Source organism: Phodopus roborovskii, unplaced genomic scaffold (genome assembly GCF_943737965.1).
Source record: "Phodopus roborovskii unplaced genomic scaffold, PHOROB, whole genome shotgun sequence".
Taxonomy (NCBI): Eukaryota; Metazoa; Chordata; class Mammalia; order Rodentia; family Cricetidae; genus Phodopus; species Phodopus roborovskii.
The window spans coordinates 18,077,905-18,091,287 of NW_026126541.1; the positions used below are offsets into that span (position 1 = coordinate 18,077,905).

The window sequence follows — 13,383 nt, forward strand, 5'->3', positions numbered from 1 at the left end:
GCGGCACTCCCCACCTCCCGCCGGGCCAATGAGAGCGCGGTGCCTCCGTAGCTCCTCCCCTAGCCTGCCCTGTTTACTTGGCGACGCGTAGGCACGGCCCCTCGCGCTCGAACGGTGGCCAATCAGAACCTGCGCCTACGCAACCACGGTCTCCACAGCTTTTGCGTCACCTTCTGTGAAGACTGCGCATGTTCTACAAGACAAACCCGGGTCAGGCACACCTTCTGCCCTTAGCCCCGCCCCAGCTTCCAATTGGCCGACTGGTGTTAGGACGCTTTCCTAATAGCAGCTTTCTTAGTCACTTGTTAATTGAGTGCCAACCATGAACTGGCTGTGAAACTGCAAAATGTCATTTTTGTGTCGCTAAGCACCTGCTATGTTCAAAGAATTGAGAAGACGACAATGAAATAAAGATGCCCCGTTCACCCCATGCTATCTCAATAACTTAAAAATCACAACTCTCTTGCGGTTTAACGTAGTGTCTAAGCCAATGACCCAATACTTTATCTGATCATTAAGGCAAGTTTTATTTAGCCCCTTGAGAATAAAAAGTTCATGTCTTTATTCACATCAATATCTATACACAGTTGATGCTCGTTTTCATTAGTAAACAGAAGAAAAAAATGTGTCTCTGTCCTCTGGATAAACACCTTCCAGAGACAGCCACAATAGTTCGCAGACTTGGGAAGAGGCTGGACAGTGAGCAAAAACTGCATGCAAAGCCTATGCTAACAGCCAGCTCCTAAAGGAAGTAACTGAATCACTAACGGGAGAAGAAAAGAGAAAAGGCACACCGTGCACATAAGACATTGCCAGAGAAAAAGAAGAGCTTATTTAGGACAGACTACTTGGCTGAGGGAAGCAGCAGAGGGCATATGAAGGGTACCAGAACCTTGGAGGAAACAGCTTGCTTGATAGGAAGGCAGGCATGTGATGTGGAGCATACCCACTCCAAACCCAGACACTGAGTGGAGAATGGGTGCTATGGATGCTGTGTGGGTGGATGGTTAAGAGCACTTCCTGCTCTTGGAATGGAATTCAGTTCCTAGCACTCACATTAGATGGATCACTCCAGCTCCAGGGGATCTGATACCCTCTCCTGGCTCTTCTGTTACCTTCACACACACACACACACACACACACACACACACACACACACACACACACACACCACGGGGTGGGGGGGAGGCACATGCACTCTCACTAGTAAAAGTGATTAATAAAGTTAAAGTGTAGAGTGTAATGCTTAGAAGAAACATGGGCTTGGAGATCAGAAACATGTAAAGTTAAACTCTGTTCTATAAATGATTAGCAATTTTAAGATGGTAATTTCTAAAATTCCTCCCCATAAAATGGGACTAATCACCCTTACCTCCCTTGACATTTTAAAAAGACTCTATAAGTAACGCATTAAGCATTGGTAGATAAAAAAAGCCCTCCACAGATGTCCCTTTCATCACTGCTGAGATTATTGTTCACATTATTTTTTGTTTTCTCCTCAGAAGCACCAGCAGGTAGAACAAAGAGTTTTCACAGAAGACAACCAACCACATGATCACCAGTATTTTATAATCATGCCTTAATTAATTAATTGTGTGTATGTATGTATTGTGTGTGTATGTATCACATGGAGGTCAGAGAACAATGACTGGTTCTCATCTTCTACTATGTGAGTTCCAGGGATCAAACTCAAGTTGTCAGGCTTAGTGGTAAGGGTCTACCTACTGAGCCATCTCACCTTGCACTACTTTCTAGAGTCAAATTATTGCTCCAAATCACTAGAAGTATTAAATTGAAAGACCTATTGTTTGGTTGTATTATGAGAATATCTTGAATTTATTTTTTTTAACGAACACATCTAGGACTGAGAGAATAGCTCAGTGGTAGATAGTTTACTTACCATATGGAAGGTCATGTGTCCAACTCCAGCACAATAAGAAATAAAATAAACAATCCTGGGCAAAGATCTGTGTAGAGTTCCATTGGCCTTTCAGTGGTAACTAATGCAGTGATGTCTGCTTTGTGTGTCCTCAGAACCATGGAAACGATGTATAGTATTCGCTATCTCATTTAGCTTGTGGAGTTAAAATTATGGGCAAGAAAAGGTCCAGGATTCAGAGCTCTCCATAGGATTCTGAGGTTTCTCTATAGAAATCCCCTCAGGCTTTATTTTTTCTTTGTTCGTTTGTTTGTTTCTTTTGTTTTCCAAGACAGGGATTCTCTGTATTGCTTTGGAGCCTGTCCTGAAACTAGCTCTGTAGACCAGGCCAACCTCAAACTCACAGAGATCCGCCTGCCTCTACCTCCCAAGTGCTGGGATTAAAGGTGTGGGCCACCAACACCCAGCTGTTTCTTATCTACCATTTAGAACTTGATTGCCCTTTTACTTAAACATGTCAAAGCATGTCCTAATACATATGGAGAGCTAGCACTTACCCAGTGCTAATTATGTACTGGGCATTGTTTTAAGTACTTTACATGGATGAACTCATTTAAATGCCAATATAACTGCTATGATGTTGGATGCTGCATCCTAAGGAGACAAATTAGTTTGCCTGTACTTAACAAGCCATCTTGCTGATCAAAGAAACTACATTTGCAAAATTCTTGCTAATTTACAAGTCTTTCCATGAATCAGCCTCATACAGGCTATGATTTTATCTAATTTCTTCATATTTCTAACATGAATTCTAATAATCTCTCTTTTCTTACATTCCTTCCCTCAGTGACTACAGTTTAATCTACAATTGATTCCACACTTAGCTGATATTATCAATTGAGTGTTAGTACCATATTAAATCTATTGGTCCAATCACATTTTACAGGCTGGAGAGCTTAATAAGTTACTCAAAAACATATACAATTAATAGCAGAGATGGAATTTGAACACAGAATACAAATCTTTAAAAAAATAACTTCAAACCACTATTCCTTTTACATTGTGTTCTCATACAAGTCCTGAAAAGGCATTATTATTGTCATCATTATCGTTTTCTAACCTGTGGATGAAGAAATCCCAATCCAAAAAGCAATTTGAAGCAATTTGCTTTGTCTCGCAATAAGAAGTCCCATGAGAGAAACAACAATGACCGCGGCTTTCCAAGCCTGTCAGAACTTGACATCATGCTGCACATGATTCAGTAAACAAACATATGGCCACTTGTATATTTGGGAACAGTATTTTGACAGATTTGCTCCAATAATGGCAATATATTTTAAATACAAAGGATGTGGGTCATAATGAGTCCCTATGAATGCTAAAGTGCAGCGTCTTGCTAATTATAAAGCTGACTTCTAAAGCTAGATTTAGGTCCTCTCTTCTTATTTAGCGGTGGAGCTGTTTATGAATATAAAGATAAGAACCTCTTGAGCTGGTGGCCATTTGGACACACCTTCGGCCTTACATGGGATTAAAGTTTCGGCCTGGAAGTCTCTAGAGAGATGAAACCTGGATCCTCCTTTTCTGTTTGGCTGATTGAGATGAGACAGAAGGCTCAGCCCCACCCCTCTTTCAGATATTTGGCCCAGGCTCCCAAAACACTCGTCCCCTCACAAAGATGGCACGGAAGAAGAGTGGACCAATGGAGAGTGGCGTTGCTCGCGGTTGCCTAGGTAACAGCCAATGAACAGCGGGAATTGTGCCCAGTGCGGCATCAGGGATGGCGGCGTCCAGTGGGACTGAGGCGGGTGGAGGTGGTGGAGGGGAAATTGTCAGTGGGGAGCCCAGAAGAGCAAAGATCCTGGCCACTGGAGCCCCGCGTCGCGTCGGGGCGTGACGGTCGTCCCCAAGAGGCTAAGCTCAGGTTGGCCCGTGGCGCGGGTGGGAGGAGGATGCGGGAGTGTGGTCCACAAAGTGGAAACAGAGGCGTCAAGCAGGTGACCCGGGCTGAGGAGTGCGCCTCTGTCCAGGCTGTACTGACCAGAAGGTGGCTGCGGGTGGGGTCCCAAGCCTGGGTTTGGAGTTTCGACCCCGACATCGTAGCTCTGGAAAACACAGGGCACTGGTTATGGAGAGGGGTGTGCCGTGCTGTGTCTGGAGGGAATGTCAGACCTGTGAGAGCTGAAGAGACTGTGGGGTGGGAGCCGACCCCAGGAAGTATGGAACCAGACTGAAATGAAGGGGGGAAATGCAGCGTGGGGGTGCACTGGGTTGTCTGGTGAAGGTCTAGGGCTTTGCTTGATCTGGGATGTCTGTGCCACAGGTAGAAAAAGGACCCACGGACTGAGGCTTGGGGAATGGGTTGTTTCGGTTACTTGGCTGGTGTCTTCTAAGCATCCAGCATCCACGAACTGCTTAGGTACCAACCAAAGTAACTTCGTTTAATTAGAGCCTGTCCCAGGCATTCTCTGACATAGAATAGTGTTGTGACAATATTACTCCCAAGAGCCCATGACTCTCTGTGGCCCCATCATCTTTTTAGAACCCATTTTGGCCTGGTGGTGGTGGTCCACACTTTTAATCTCAGCGCTCAGGAGGCAGGAGCAGGAGGATCTCCGTGAGTTCAAGGTCCACAGAGTGAGCAACTTCCAGGATAAAGTCTATCTCAAAAAACAAACAAAAAACCCTTTCTGGTATCAGTGTTCTCTTCTTACCTTCTTGAATCTAAGTATCCCACATTCTTCCCAAGTAAGACCTGTTTGCACTAACAATGCCATTGCTTACTTTCTAAATTGAAGGGAGATTATAATTATAAGTTTAAAAACCTAATTATTTCATTTTCACTTCAAACAGTATCCCGGTTTCATAATCTTTGTTCATCACAGCTTTCTCCTCTTAGGGCTCTAAAACCCCATGGTTGCTTTCTTTATAATAACTAAAAGAACTTGTGTAAGACTGCCTACTTAAGAAAGGTGGCTTTGTCCTTTGGAGATGTGTGGGTCATGAAGGTGGCTGCTCCCAAACAAATCGTCTCTAACTGGGAAATAAATGTTCTTAGGTTGGGAAAGGGGTTGCTGTTATTTTGTTTTAAAACTTCTTAATTTAAGATGGACATGATGGAGCATGCCAGAACTCAGGAGGCAGAGGCAGGTGGATCTCTCTTGCCAGCCTGGTCTACAGAGCAAGTTACAGGTCAGCCATGACTACATAGAGATACCCTCTTTCAAAAAAGAAACAAACAAAACTTTTTAATTTAGACAAAAGTTACTGTGATAAATACATAAATGGTCTTTCATAAGCTTGATTTAGAGAGAGAGAAACAAATGAGAAGCTGGAGAGATGGCTCAGCAGTTGAGAGGGCCAGGATTCAGTCCCCAGCACCCACACGGTGGCTCACAGCCTCCTGCAACTCCAGTTTCAGAGGGTATGAGCCTTCCTTTGGCTTCCATTGCCTCTTGCATACATGTAGTATGAGTATGATACACTCATGAAAGTTCACTCACATATGCATAAATGTAAAACATTTTTAAAAGAAATGAAAGCAGCTGAATGGTGGCAGCACACACCTTTAATCCCAACACTCGGGAGGCAGAGGCAGGCAGAGCTATGTGAGTGTGAAGTCAGCCTGGTCTACAAAGTGAGTTACAGGACAGCCAAGGCTACACAGAGAAAACCTGTCTCAAGAAAAACAAAAACAAACAGAAAAAAAAATTCTTGTCACTGTCTTAAAACTGTTTGGAATTGTCTATGGTAGAAAAAAAATTAATACAGCAAAGATTATGTTTTCTTTTGCAGAGAAATAGGATAGTGGATTACAGACACAAAATAGTAATTTTAGGTTATGTTTGACTTGTTCTTTTGCAGCTTGTCTATCATGAGTACAGAAAGGGTAAGTGTCTGTAGGAATGTGAATCTTATCGGTTTGTGACTCGATTCCTTGTGCATATCTAAAGCCTAGAGCTACTCTCCACAAGATTATATGCACAAGTAATGTAAACACTATTTTCATCCCTTATGAAAGCGTCGGGCTTTTCCATCTTTTTTACTATTGCATGCACCTTTCTAAACTAGATTTGTCCCAATGACTATAGATAATCATGGTTATTGATGAAATCCCCTCTCCTCCTTGTGGCTGTGCAGTTGACTGTTACCCTGGAGAGTTAAGTTAATTCAAACACTGTCCCAGGTAGTGACTGTAACAACTATTTGGACACATGTAGCAGTTTCTAGCCAAATGTATCCAGCTATAACCTGAGACCCATAAATTCTACATATGTTCCTTTTGATTAGCATTTCTGATTTGCTTCTTGAGACTGGATATGGTTTTGACAAACAACTCCTGAACTTACCAAATCTCTCTAGATAAATAGGAATGGAAATTGGTAATACATACTCTTGAAAAACAGCACAGAATGTTGGCAGGAGCAGTTGACAGATGGTGTGTAGTTTGCTATCACTAAATAACAAATTAACCCAACACTTGGCAACTTAAAACTACCCCATGACGTTCTGTGGGCCAAGAATCTGGGCCTAACATCATGGAAATGTCTTCTCTTTGTTCCATAGTTTCTCAGATGAGATGTGGGTTCAGTGTCTGGGAGCTGGAATCATTTGTCATCTCCTTCGCTGATGCCTCGTGCCTGCCTAATCCAAGATGGTTAAAAAATGAGGATGCCAACTAGAGCAACAACACATGACCTGTAACTGACTTGGCTTCCTTGTTACTTGGGAACCTCCAGATAGTATTTTTTTTAAAGATTTATTATTTATTATGTATACAATGTTCTGCCTGCATGTATATCTACACACCAGAAGAGGGCACCAGATCTCATCACAGATGGTTATGAGCCACCATGTGGTTGCTGGGAATTGAACTCAGGCCCTCTGGAAGAACAGCTAGTGTTCTTAACCTCTGAGCCATCTCTCCAGCCCCTCCAGATAGTATTTTTAAAGTAACATTTTTAATTTATGCACCTTCTTATTTGTTTGTGTGTATGTGTGCATGCCATGGTATGCTTATGGAAGTCAGAGGACAACGTGCTGAAGAAAGTTCCCTCCTCCCACTCTGTGGGTTTAGTGATCAAACTCTGGTTGTCAGTCTTGGGGGCCGGCACCTTTACCTGCTGAACCACCTCGCTGTTCACTGTCTCCAGTCAGGTGTTATTAGAATGTGGCTCAGGGTTCGAGATATGGGTCTATCAATAAGCAGAATGAACATTTATGATGAACATCACTTCCACGGTGCTATATTTAAAGCAGTCCAAGTCTGATCAAACTTAGGGAGACTTTGCAAATGTCTTTAGAAAATGAAAATGCAGTCTGTAACTCCAGTTCCAGGGGATATAAAGCCCTCCTTTGGACTCATGGGCTCTTGCATACATGTAATATACATACACTCCTGCAGGTTCACACACATACACATAAATTTAAAGCACTTTTAAAAAAGTGCTTTACCACATTTGGTAATTTAAAAAAAAAAAAAAGTTTTCAGGGGCTATAGAAATGGCTCAGCGGTTAAGAGTGTTGGGTTTTTCTTCCAGAGGTCCTGAGTTCAAATCCCATCAACCACATGGTGGCTCATAAACACCTATAATGGACTCCAAGGTCATCTTCAGGCATACAGGCAAATATACAGATAGAGCACTCATAAAATAAATAAATAAATAAATAAAACCTTTTTAAAAATAAAGTAAAATCTCAAATTCTATCACTTTCCTTAAAATAGTTAAGATATCGACCCAAGAGAATAACAGCATACAAAAAAAATAATAAGACGACGACGAATAGGTAAATTTTCAACTTAAGTTCATAGCTATTATTTTGTTCATAGATAATCCTCAAATATTTCTTTTTTTTCCCCTGATCCCTGTGGAACAAGGTGAGATGCCACTCTGGAAGTTCCATGTAGCTTTTAGGAAAAGTGAATAGGTGCAAAAGTATTGTCCCTCTGAAGCCCTGTGTACCCATTCAGCAAAGTGAAGAGGAATCGGTTAACCACCACTAAAGAAAATGCCCTCGTCCTAAGATCTTCTAAGTCTAGTGACAGATTCAAAGATAAGTTCTTCAGCCAAGCTTGGTAGTACATGTCATAAACCCCGTATTCAGGAGGCAGGAGGATCTCTCTGAATGCAAGGCCAGTCTGGTCTACATAGTAAGCTCCAGGCTAGCCAGGACTTCATTAAGAGACCCTGTCTCAGAACAACAAATACACACTACACACACACACACACACACACACACACACACACACAGAGAGAGAGAGAGAGAGAGAGAGAGAGAGAGAGTTCTTTAGATTCTTGTGGGTGTGATTTGAAAAGTTATGTTGCAATTTGGGGGTTTTGTTTTTACCACTAGGTCTCATATATAGCCCTAGCTGGCCTGTGTCTATAGAATGCTGGGATCAAAGACATGTGACACCATGCCCAGCATGTTTATCATCCTTTGACTTTGACTACCATTAACTCATTTAGTTCTAGAAAGAGCTACTGATGATCTATAGCTATCAGAATACCTTAGCTCTGCTGTAAAGAGTTCTCTCTTGAAATTCTTATGAAACACTTCTTATCTTCCTCTCATTAATGTTGTATTTGCTGAGACGCTGCATTGACCTCTACCCAAGCCTGCCTTGATACTAGACTGATGATAAGAGTTTCAGTTTCTTTGTGACCTGAAAGGAAAGGAAACTGGTCACTGGCACCAGGCTCACAAGCATTTAAGGGTCCTCTCCAGCTCTGTGCAGTAGACCTAGTCCCTGTATTCCCAAGAAAAGATGCACTTGTCCTGTTGACATCAGACTCTGACTCAATAGGTTTGTTTGTGCCTATGAATCTGCATTTTATCATTTGAGAAAACATTGTATTGCTTAAACACAGAAAGATGAAGGGGTGAATAAGAAGATCTAGAAAATTGAAAAATATTTCTATTGTTTATTGATTCTGTTTGTCTCCATTTATGCTTAATATCTTGAACATCTGTCTCTTCTTTGTTTTGTCCTGGTTTGTTTTTGTTTCGTTTTGTTTTTTGAGACAGGGTTTCTCTGTATTGCATTGGAGCCTATCCTGGAACTAGCTCTTGTAGATCAGGCTGGTTTCAAACTCACAGAGATCCACCTGCCTCTTCCTCCCAAGTGCTGGGATCAAAGGTGTGTGCCAGGAATGCCCTGCTCATCTGCTCTTCAAATGAGATACCCCTGAATACAATTTTTTTTTTACCACCCACTAGTCCCCAATGCTTTTTGATATATTTATCATAGCATGTCTTCTGCTCTCACTATATTATATGCCCACCATCATCCACTCACATGAATATATCAGTTTTTACTGGGTGATAAACACACCTCTAAAACACTGTGGCTTGAAACAACTATTATTTCTTTTCCCAATGAAACTGTGAGTCATTACCATGGGGCTAGGCTCAGAGGGCAGCCCCCTAGGCCTTGCTGAGTTCATATTTCTGTGGTCAGCTGGGACAATCGCTCCACATGACCTGCCTCATCTAGAATGTTGGTCTGAACTCATGCCCTGGAAGCAGAACAAGGCTATGTGCAGCCCAGGGCAAGTCTGGTGCTTCTCAAACCTCTGCATTGACACATCTGCATTACCATCTTTGTAACACTCCGTTGATGGAGTACTGCACACAGCTAACCCAGACTGAGGCAAGTCTGTCTCCTGGTAAGAAGCTATCCCTTCCTTGCAGGCTTCTCCGACTGGATTCGGCTCCTCCAACCCCTCCTGGTGTCACATTCCTTTTCCATAAGCTTTCATCCTATTACAATCCTTGTTGCATGCCAGACCCTCTCTTTCCCTAACTTAGCTGCTATAGTCCTCGGAGAGTGCCATGAACTGGTCTGACCTAAAACCAGAGGCTCAACATGAAGGAAGGAGGAGGGCCAGCATCATCAGTTCCTGCTGTGTGCTTGTCCCTGCTCAACAACCAACAAAATTTTGGTTTAATGTTGTTTAGATTTTTTTATATGTATAAATACTTGCCTGTGGGTATGTACATGCACCATGTGCTTGCCTGATATCCACAGAAGTCAGAAGGAGGTGTCTGATCTCCTGGAACTGATGTTTGGATGGCTGTAAAACACCATGTGAAACTGGGAATGAAGGCTGGGTCTTCTACAAGAGCAACAGGTGCTCTTAACCACTGAGCCATCTCCCCAGCACCACCAAAAAACTTAACCACTCCGAGCTTCTGTCTCTTCACCTATAATTGTAAGGGAGTTGGTACTACATCTGTGAGGTTCTTTAAAAACACCAGGTCATCTGTATCTATCGCTCCCTAAATAAGCTGTCTCCGCTAGCCCCCCTGTTACTCTTTTACTTTCTGTGCTGTGCAATTTTGGTTTTCCTGTTTCTTACTTCCAGACTGGTTTCTTGTAGCTGAGGATGACCTTGAACATATGACCCACCTGCCTCTGCTTTCCAAGTGCTGGGATCACAGCCATGAACGGTGGTTGTGTTGAGGGCTGTTCACCCCTGTAATTGCTAATATCTGCCATCTGAGCAGGCATGGAATTACACTGTCTCTACTATAGTTTGGTGTTTCACCTGCTGAGCTTATCAACTATATTTTAACTTCATTGCGGGGACTCTGTTTTAGACATCCAAGCACATAGTAGACATCAGTAAATATTTGCATATTTACCTTCCATTTCCATCCCAGGTCGAAGGAACAGAAGCTGGCTGAAAACTTAAGAGAAGCAGACCTAAGCCTGCTTTAGCAGATGTGGTGGGAGGCAAGGAGAGTGTTTTCTTAAGTGCACCTAAGGTAGTGTGCCCTTCAGAGCACAGCCTTGAGTCCTCAAGCCGTGGTGTGATGCTTGTTTCTCTGTTTCTTACAGTTGCCATCCTTCCCTTCTGTAAGCTACCACCATGACCCTGACAAAAGGTTCCTTTACCTACTCCAGTGGGGAGGAATACCGCGGCGAGTGGAAGGAGGGTGAGAAGAGACGGGCCCCTGGGGCAGCCTACTTCGCGCATCTTCATCCCTTGCTGCAGGACTCATCTCCACATAGGAGATGCAAAATGAGCTTGATGAAATGAGTTCAGTCTCCCCCTTCTGGATTTATAGCGCTTTAACACGGTCTATTGCCGTAAATGTGAATGGACCCAGAAGAGCAAATTAATTCTTCTGGTGCAAATTGGAGAGCTTAAGGTTCACTGCAGCGTCTTCATTGCAGTGAGTCTTCGGAAGTTGAGGAGGATCTGGGAATTAGCAAAGACACTCAACAGCAAGTGACAATCCTTGCCTTGAGTCTCCTGTGACAGCTTTTTATGCTTGGAAGTAATCTATTCTTAGGAATAGCAAACATTCTTTGGAGCTGTGAAGTATGCTAGAAACCACGCCAGAAGTTTAATGGTTCAGTTTGGAAACTCAGCCTGGACACTTTAGAGTCTCACAGCCCCAGTCCTAGCCAACCATGAGATGGCCAAGGAGATCAGGCTGTCCACACACACGGAGGCCAAGGGCAGTTCACACTGTGGCCAGGCCTGGGCCCCGAGGAGTCCAGGCTGTCCACACACACAGGCCAAGGGTGGTGTTTTGGTGGGTAACACTGTCAAGTGTGGACTGCTGAGCCAGTGGGAAAAAAGCCGCCCCATTCCAGTCTGGTCCCTGTCCTTCTCTTTGCTCAGGCCGAAGACATGGTTTTGGTCAACTGATGTTTGCAGATGGTGGCACCTACCTGGGTCACTTTGAGAATGGGCTCTTTAATGGCTTTGGGGTACTGACCTTCTCGGATGGCTCAAGGTAAGTATTAGGTCATTTCCTTTCTCAGTCTTTTGAAACAGTGAGACTCTGATTTAAAGGGAAAAAAAGTACGGCATGGGTGACAGTCTGTTCAGCCCTGAGCTTGCCCAGGCCCTAAAGAGAACAGACGAGGGGTTCTTTGATTGGTTACCTTGCTTTTTCTTTTATTTTTATCTATCTATTTATTTGCAAAAGGTGCACCATAGCACATGTAAAAGTCACAGTTTTCCCTTTCCACCATGTGGGTCCCCGGGACTTAATGCAGGTCACCAGGCATGGAGACAGGTTTTTTTCTGCCTACAAGCCATCTTGCCAGCCCTTTTCATGTTAAAATAGATATAGGAGCCAAGTATGGTGACCTATGTCTGTAATCTCAGCCCTGGGGAGGCAACGGCAAGAGTATCTTGGGTTTGAGGCCAACCTGGGCTACACAGCAACACTCTGGCTCTAAACAAATGTATCACATCAAATAGCTGTGAAACTGGAAATGACAGAAAGGTGAGTGAGCTTCTACTTTACCTCCGTTCACTTCAGTTCTTTTCCTGTAATTAAGCCCTCATGTATCAGCCTTTGTGACTCCTCTCTCTGCTGGGGGATGGTATAAAGAGGCACAGGTAGAGCTGGGGGATGGGCGGAATAAGCTTTGCTCTGTGCCTTGACTCACACACACTGTTAACAGTGTGCCTCAGTTACCCTGGACAGCTAACCCACCCACTAAAGCTAACTAACATCTTGGTGTCTCGGCAGGTATGAGGGGGAGTTTGCCCAGGGCAAGTTTAATGGCGTCGGAGTTTTCATTCGCTATGACAACATGACCTTTGAGGGGGAATTTAAAAATGGCAGAGTAGACGGTTTTGGTAAGTTTCAACTTGGTAGGATGGCAATTTAGTGTAACGTGGCCAGAGCACTCCTCCTTATCCTGAATTCTCTGTGACTCTCCAGCAATCTGTGGTGACCATGTCTGTCCCTTTTCTCTTCTTCCACATGGAGCTGGCCCGAAACATTAATGCCTTCTCGTTCTCTCTGCCCTCCTCAAAGGCTTGCTGACTTTCCCCGACGGTTCTCACGGAATACCCCGAAACGAAGGTCTCTTTGAGAACAACAAGCTTCGGCGGCGTGAGAAATGCTCTGCTGTGGTTCAGCGGGCGCAGAGTGCCTCCAAGTCAGCCAGGAATCTCGCTGCCTGATGGAGCTCTGAGCACGGCTGGAAACATCCCTCGCTCATGGGGGGTGAACCAATGAACCGGATATGAGATGATGACTGTGACACCACAGCCTGTGAGGCGCTGTCACCTGTCCATCAGGAGTCTGGTCGCAGAAAAGCGTGGAGGATTTTGGCCCCAAGACCCTGAAGCAGTTCTGTCCTTCCCTGACCCTTATTTGCTCAAGAACAGGGACCACCCTTTCTTCCTTGCTGTTATTCCGTTTCTAGAACCTTGATACACCCGGTGATGTGGTCTTCTCTCTATCTGCTGTCAAACTGTATAGAATCTCTTCAATCCACCTACCCTTATGGCAGATGATCCTGGCTTCAGCTTAGGGCCAGTCCTGTGTGCTGCCATGGAGAAATCAGGAAAAAGACAGGGGTGTCTAAGACCGCAGCAGCTCTGTAAAGCCCAGGCCAGAGCTTGTCTGTGTTTACCCCCTCATTCTCTGCATTTGGAGGCCTGGCTCCAGGCTAGTCTCTGTGTCTTCTTAACCCCCTCAGTGTAAGAGTGTGACTTTCTTCCCGCTCAACTTTACAGTAAACT

General features: G+C 44.0%; 1 protein-coding gene across 1 annotated transcript; it reads left to right on the top strand.

The window, feature by feature from the left end:
- Window positions 1-3,654: 3,654 nt before the first annotated feature.
- Window positions 3,655-12,843, top strand: Morn4 (MORN repeat containing 4). The gene is made up of 5 exons (XM_051199906.1): window positions 3,655-3,803; window positions 10,725-10,822; window positions 11,518-11,632; window positions 12,380-12,489; window positions 12,671-12,843. The coding sequence occupies exons 2-5, from the start codon at window positions 10,756-10,758 to the stop codon at window positions 12,817-12,819; spliced, it is 441 nt and encodes a 146-aa protein (XP_051055863.1). The 5' UTR covers window positions 3,655-3,803; window positions 10,725-10,755; the 3' UTR covers window positions 12,820-12,843.
- The last annotated feature ends 540 nt before the right edge of the window (window positions 12,844-13,383 follow it).

Coding starts and splice junctions, on each gene's coding strand:
- Morn4 (XM_051199906.1), top strand. CDS start 10,756: ATGACCCTGACAAAAGGTTCCTTTACCTACTCCAGTGGGGAGGAATAC. Junction 10,823..11,517: donor CCGCGGCGAGTGGAAGGAGG/GTGAGAAGAGAC, acceptor CTCTTTGCTCAG/GCCGAAGACATGGTTTTGGT. Junction 12,490..12,670: donor TGGCAGAGTAGACGGTTTTG/GTAAGTTTCAAC, acceptor CCCTCCTCAAAG/GCTTGCTGACTTTCCCCGAC.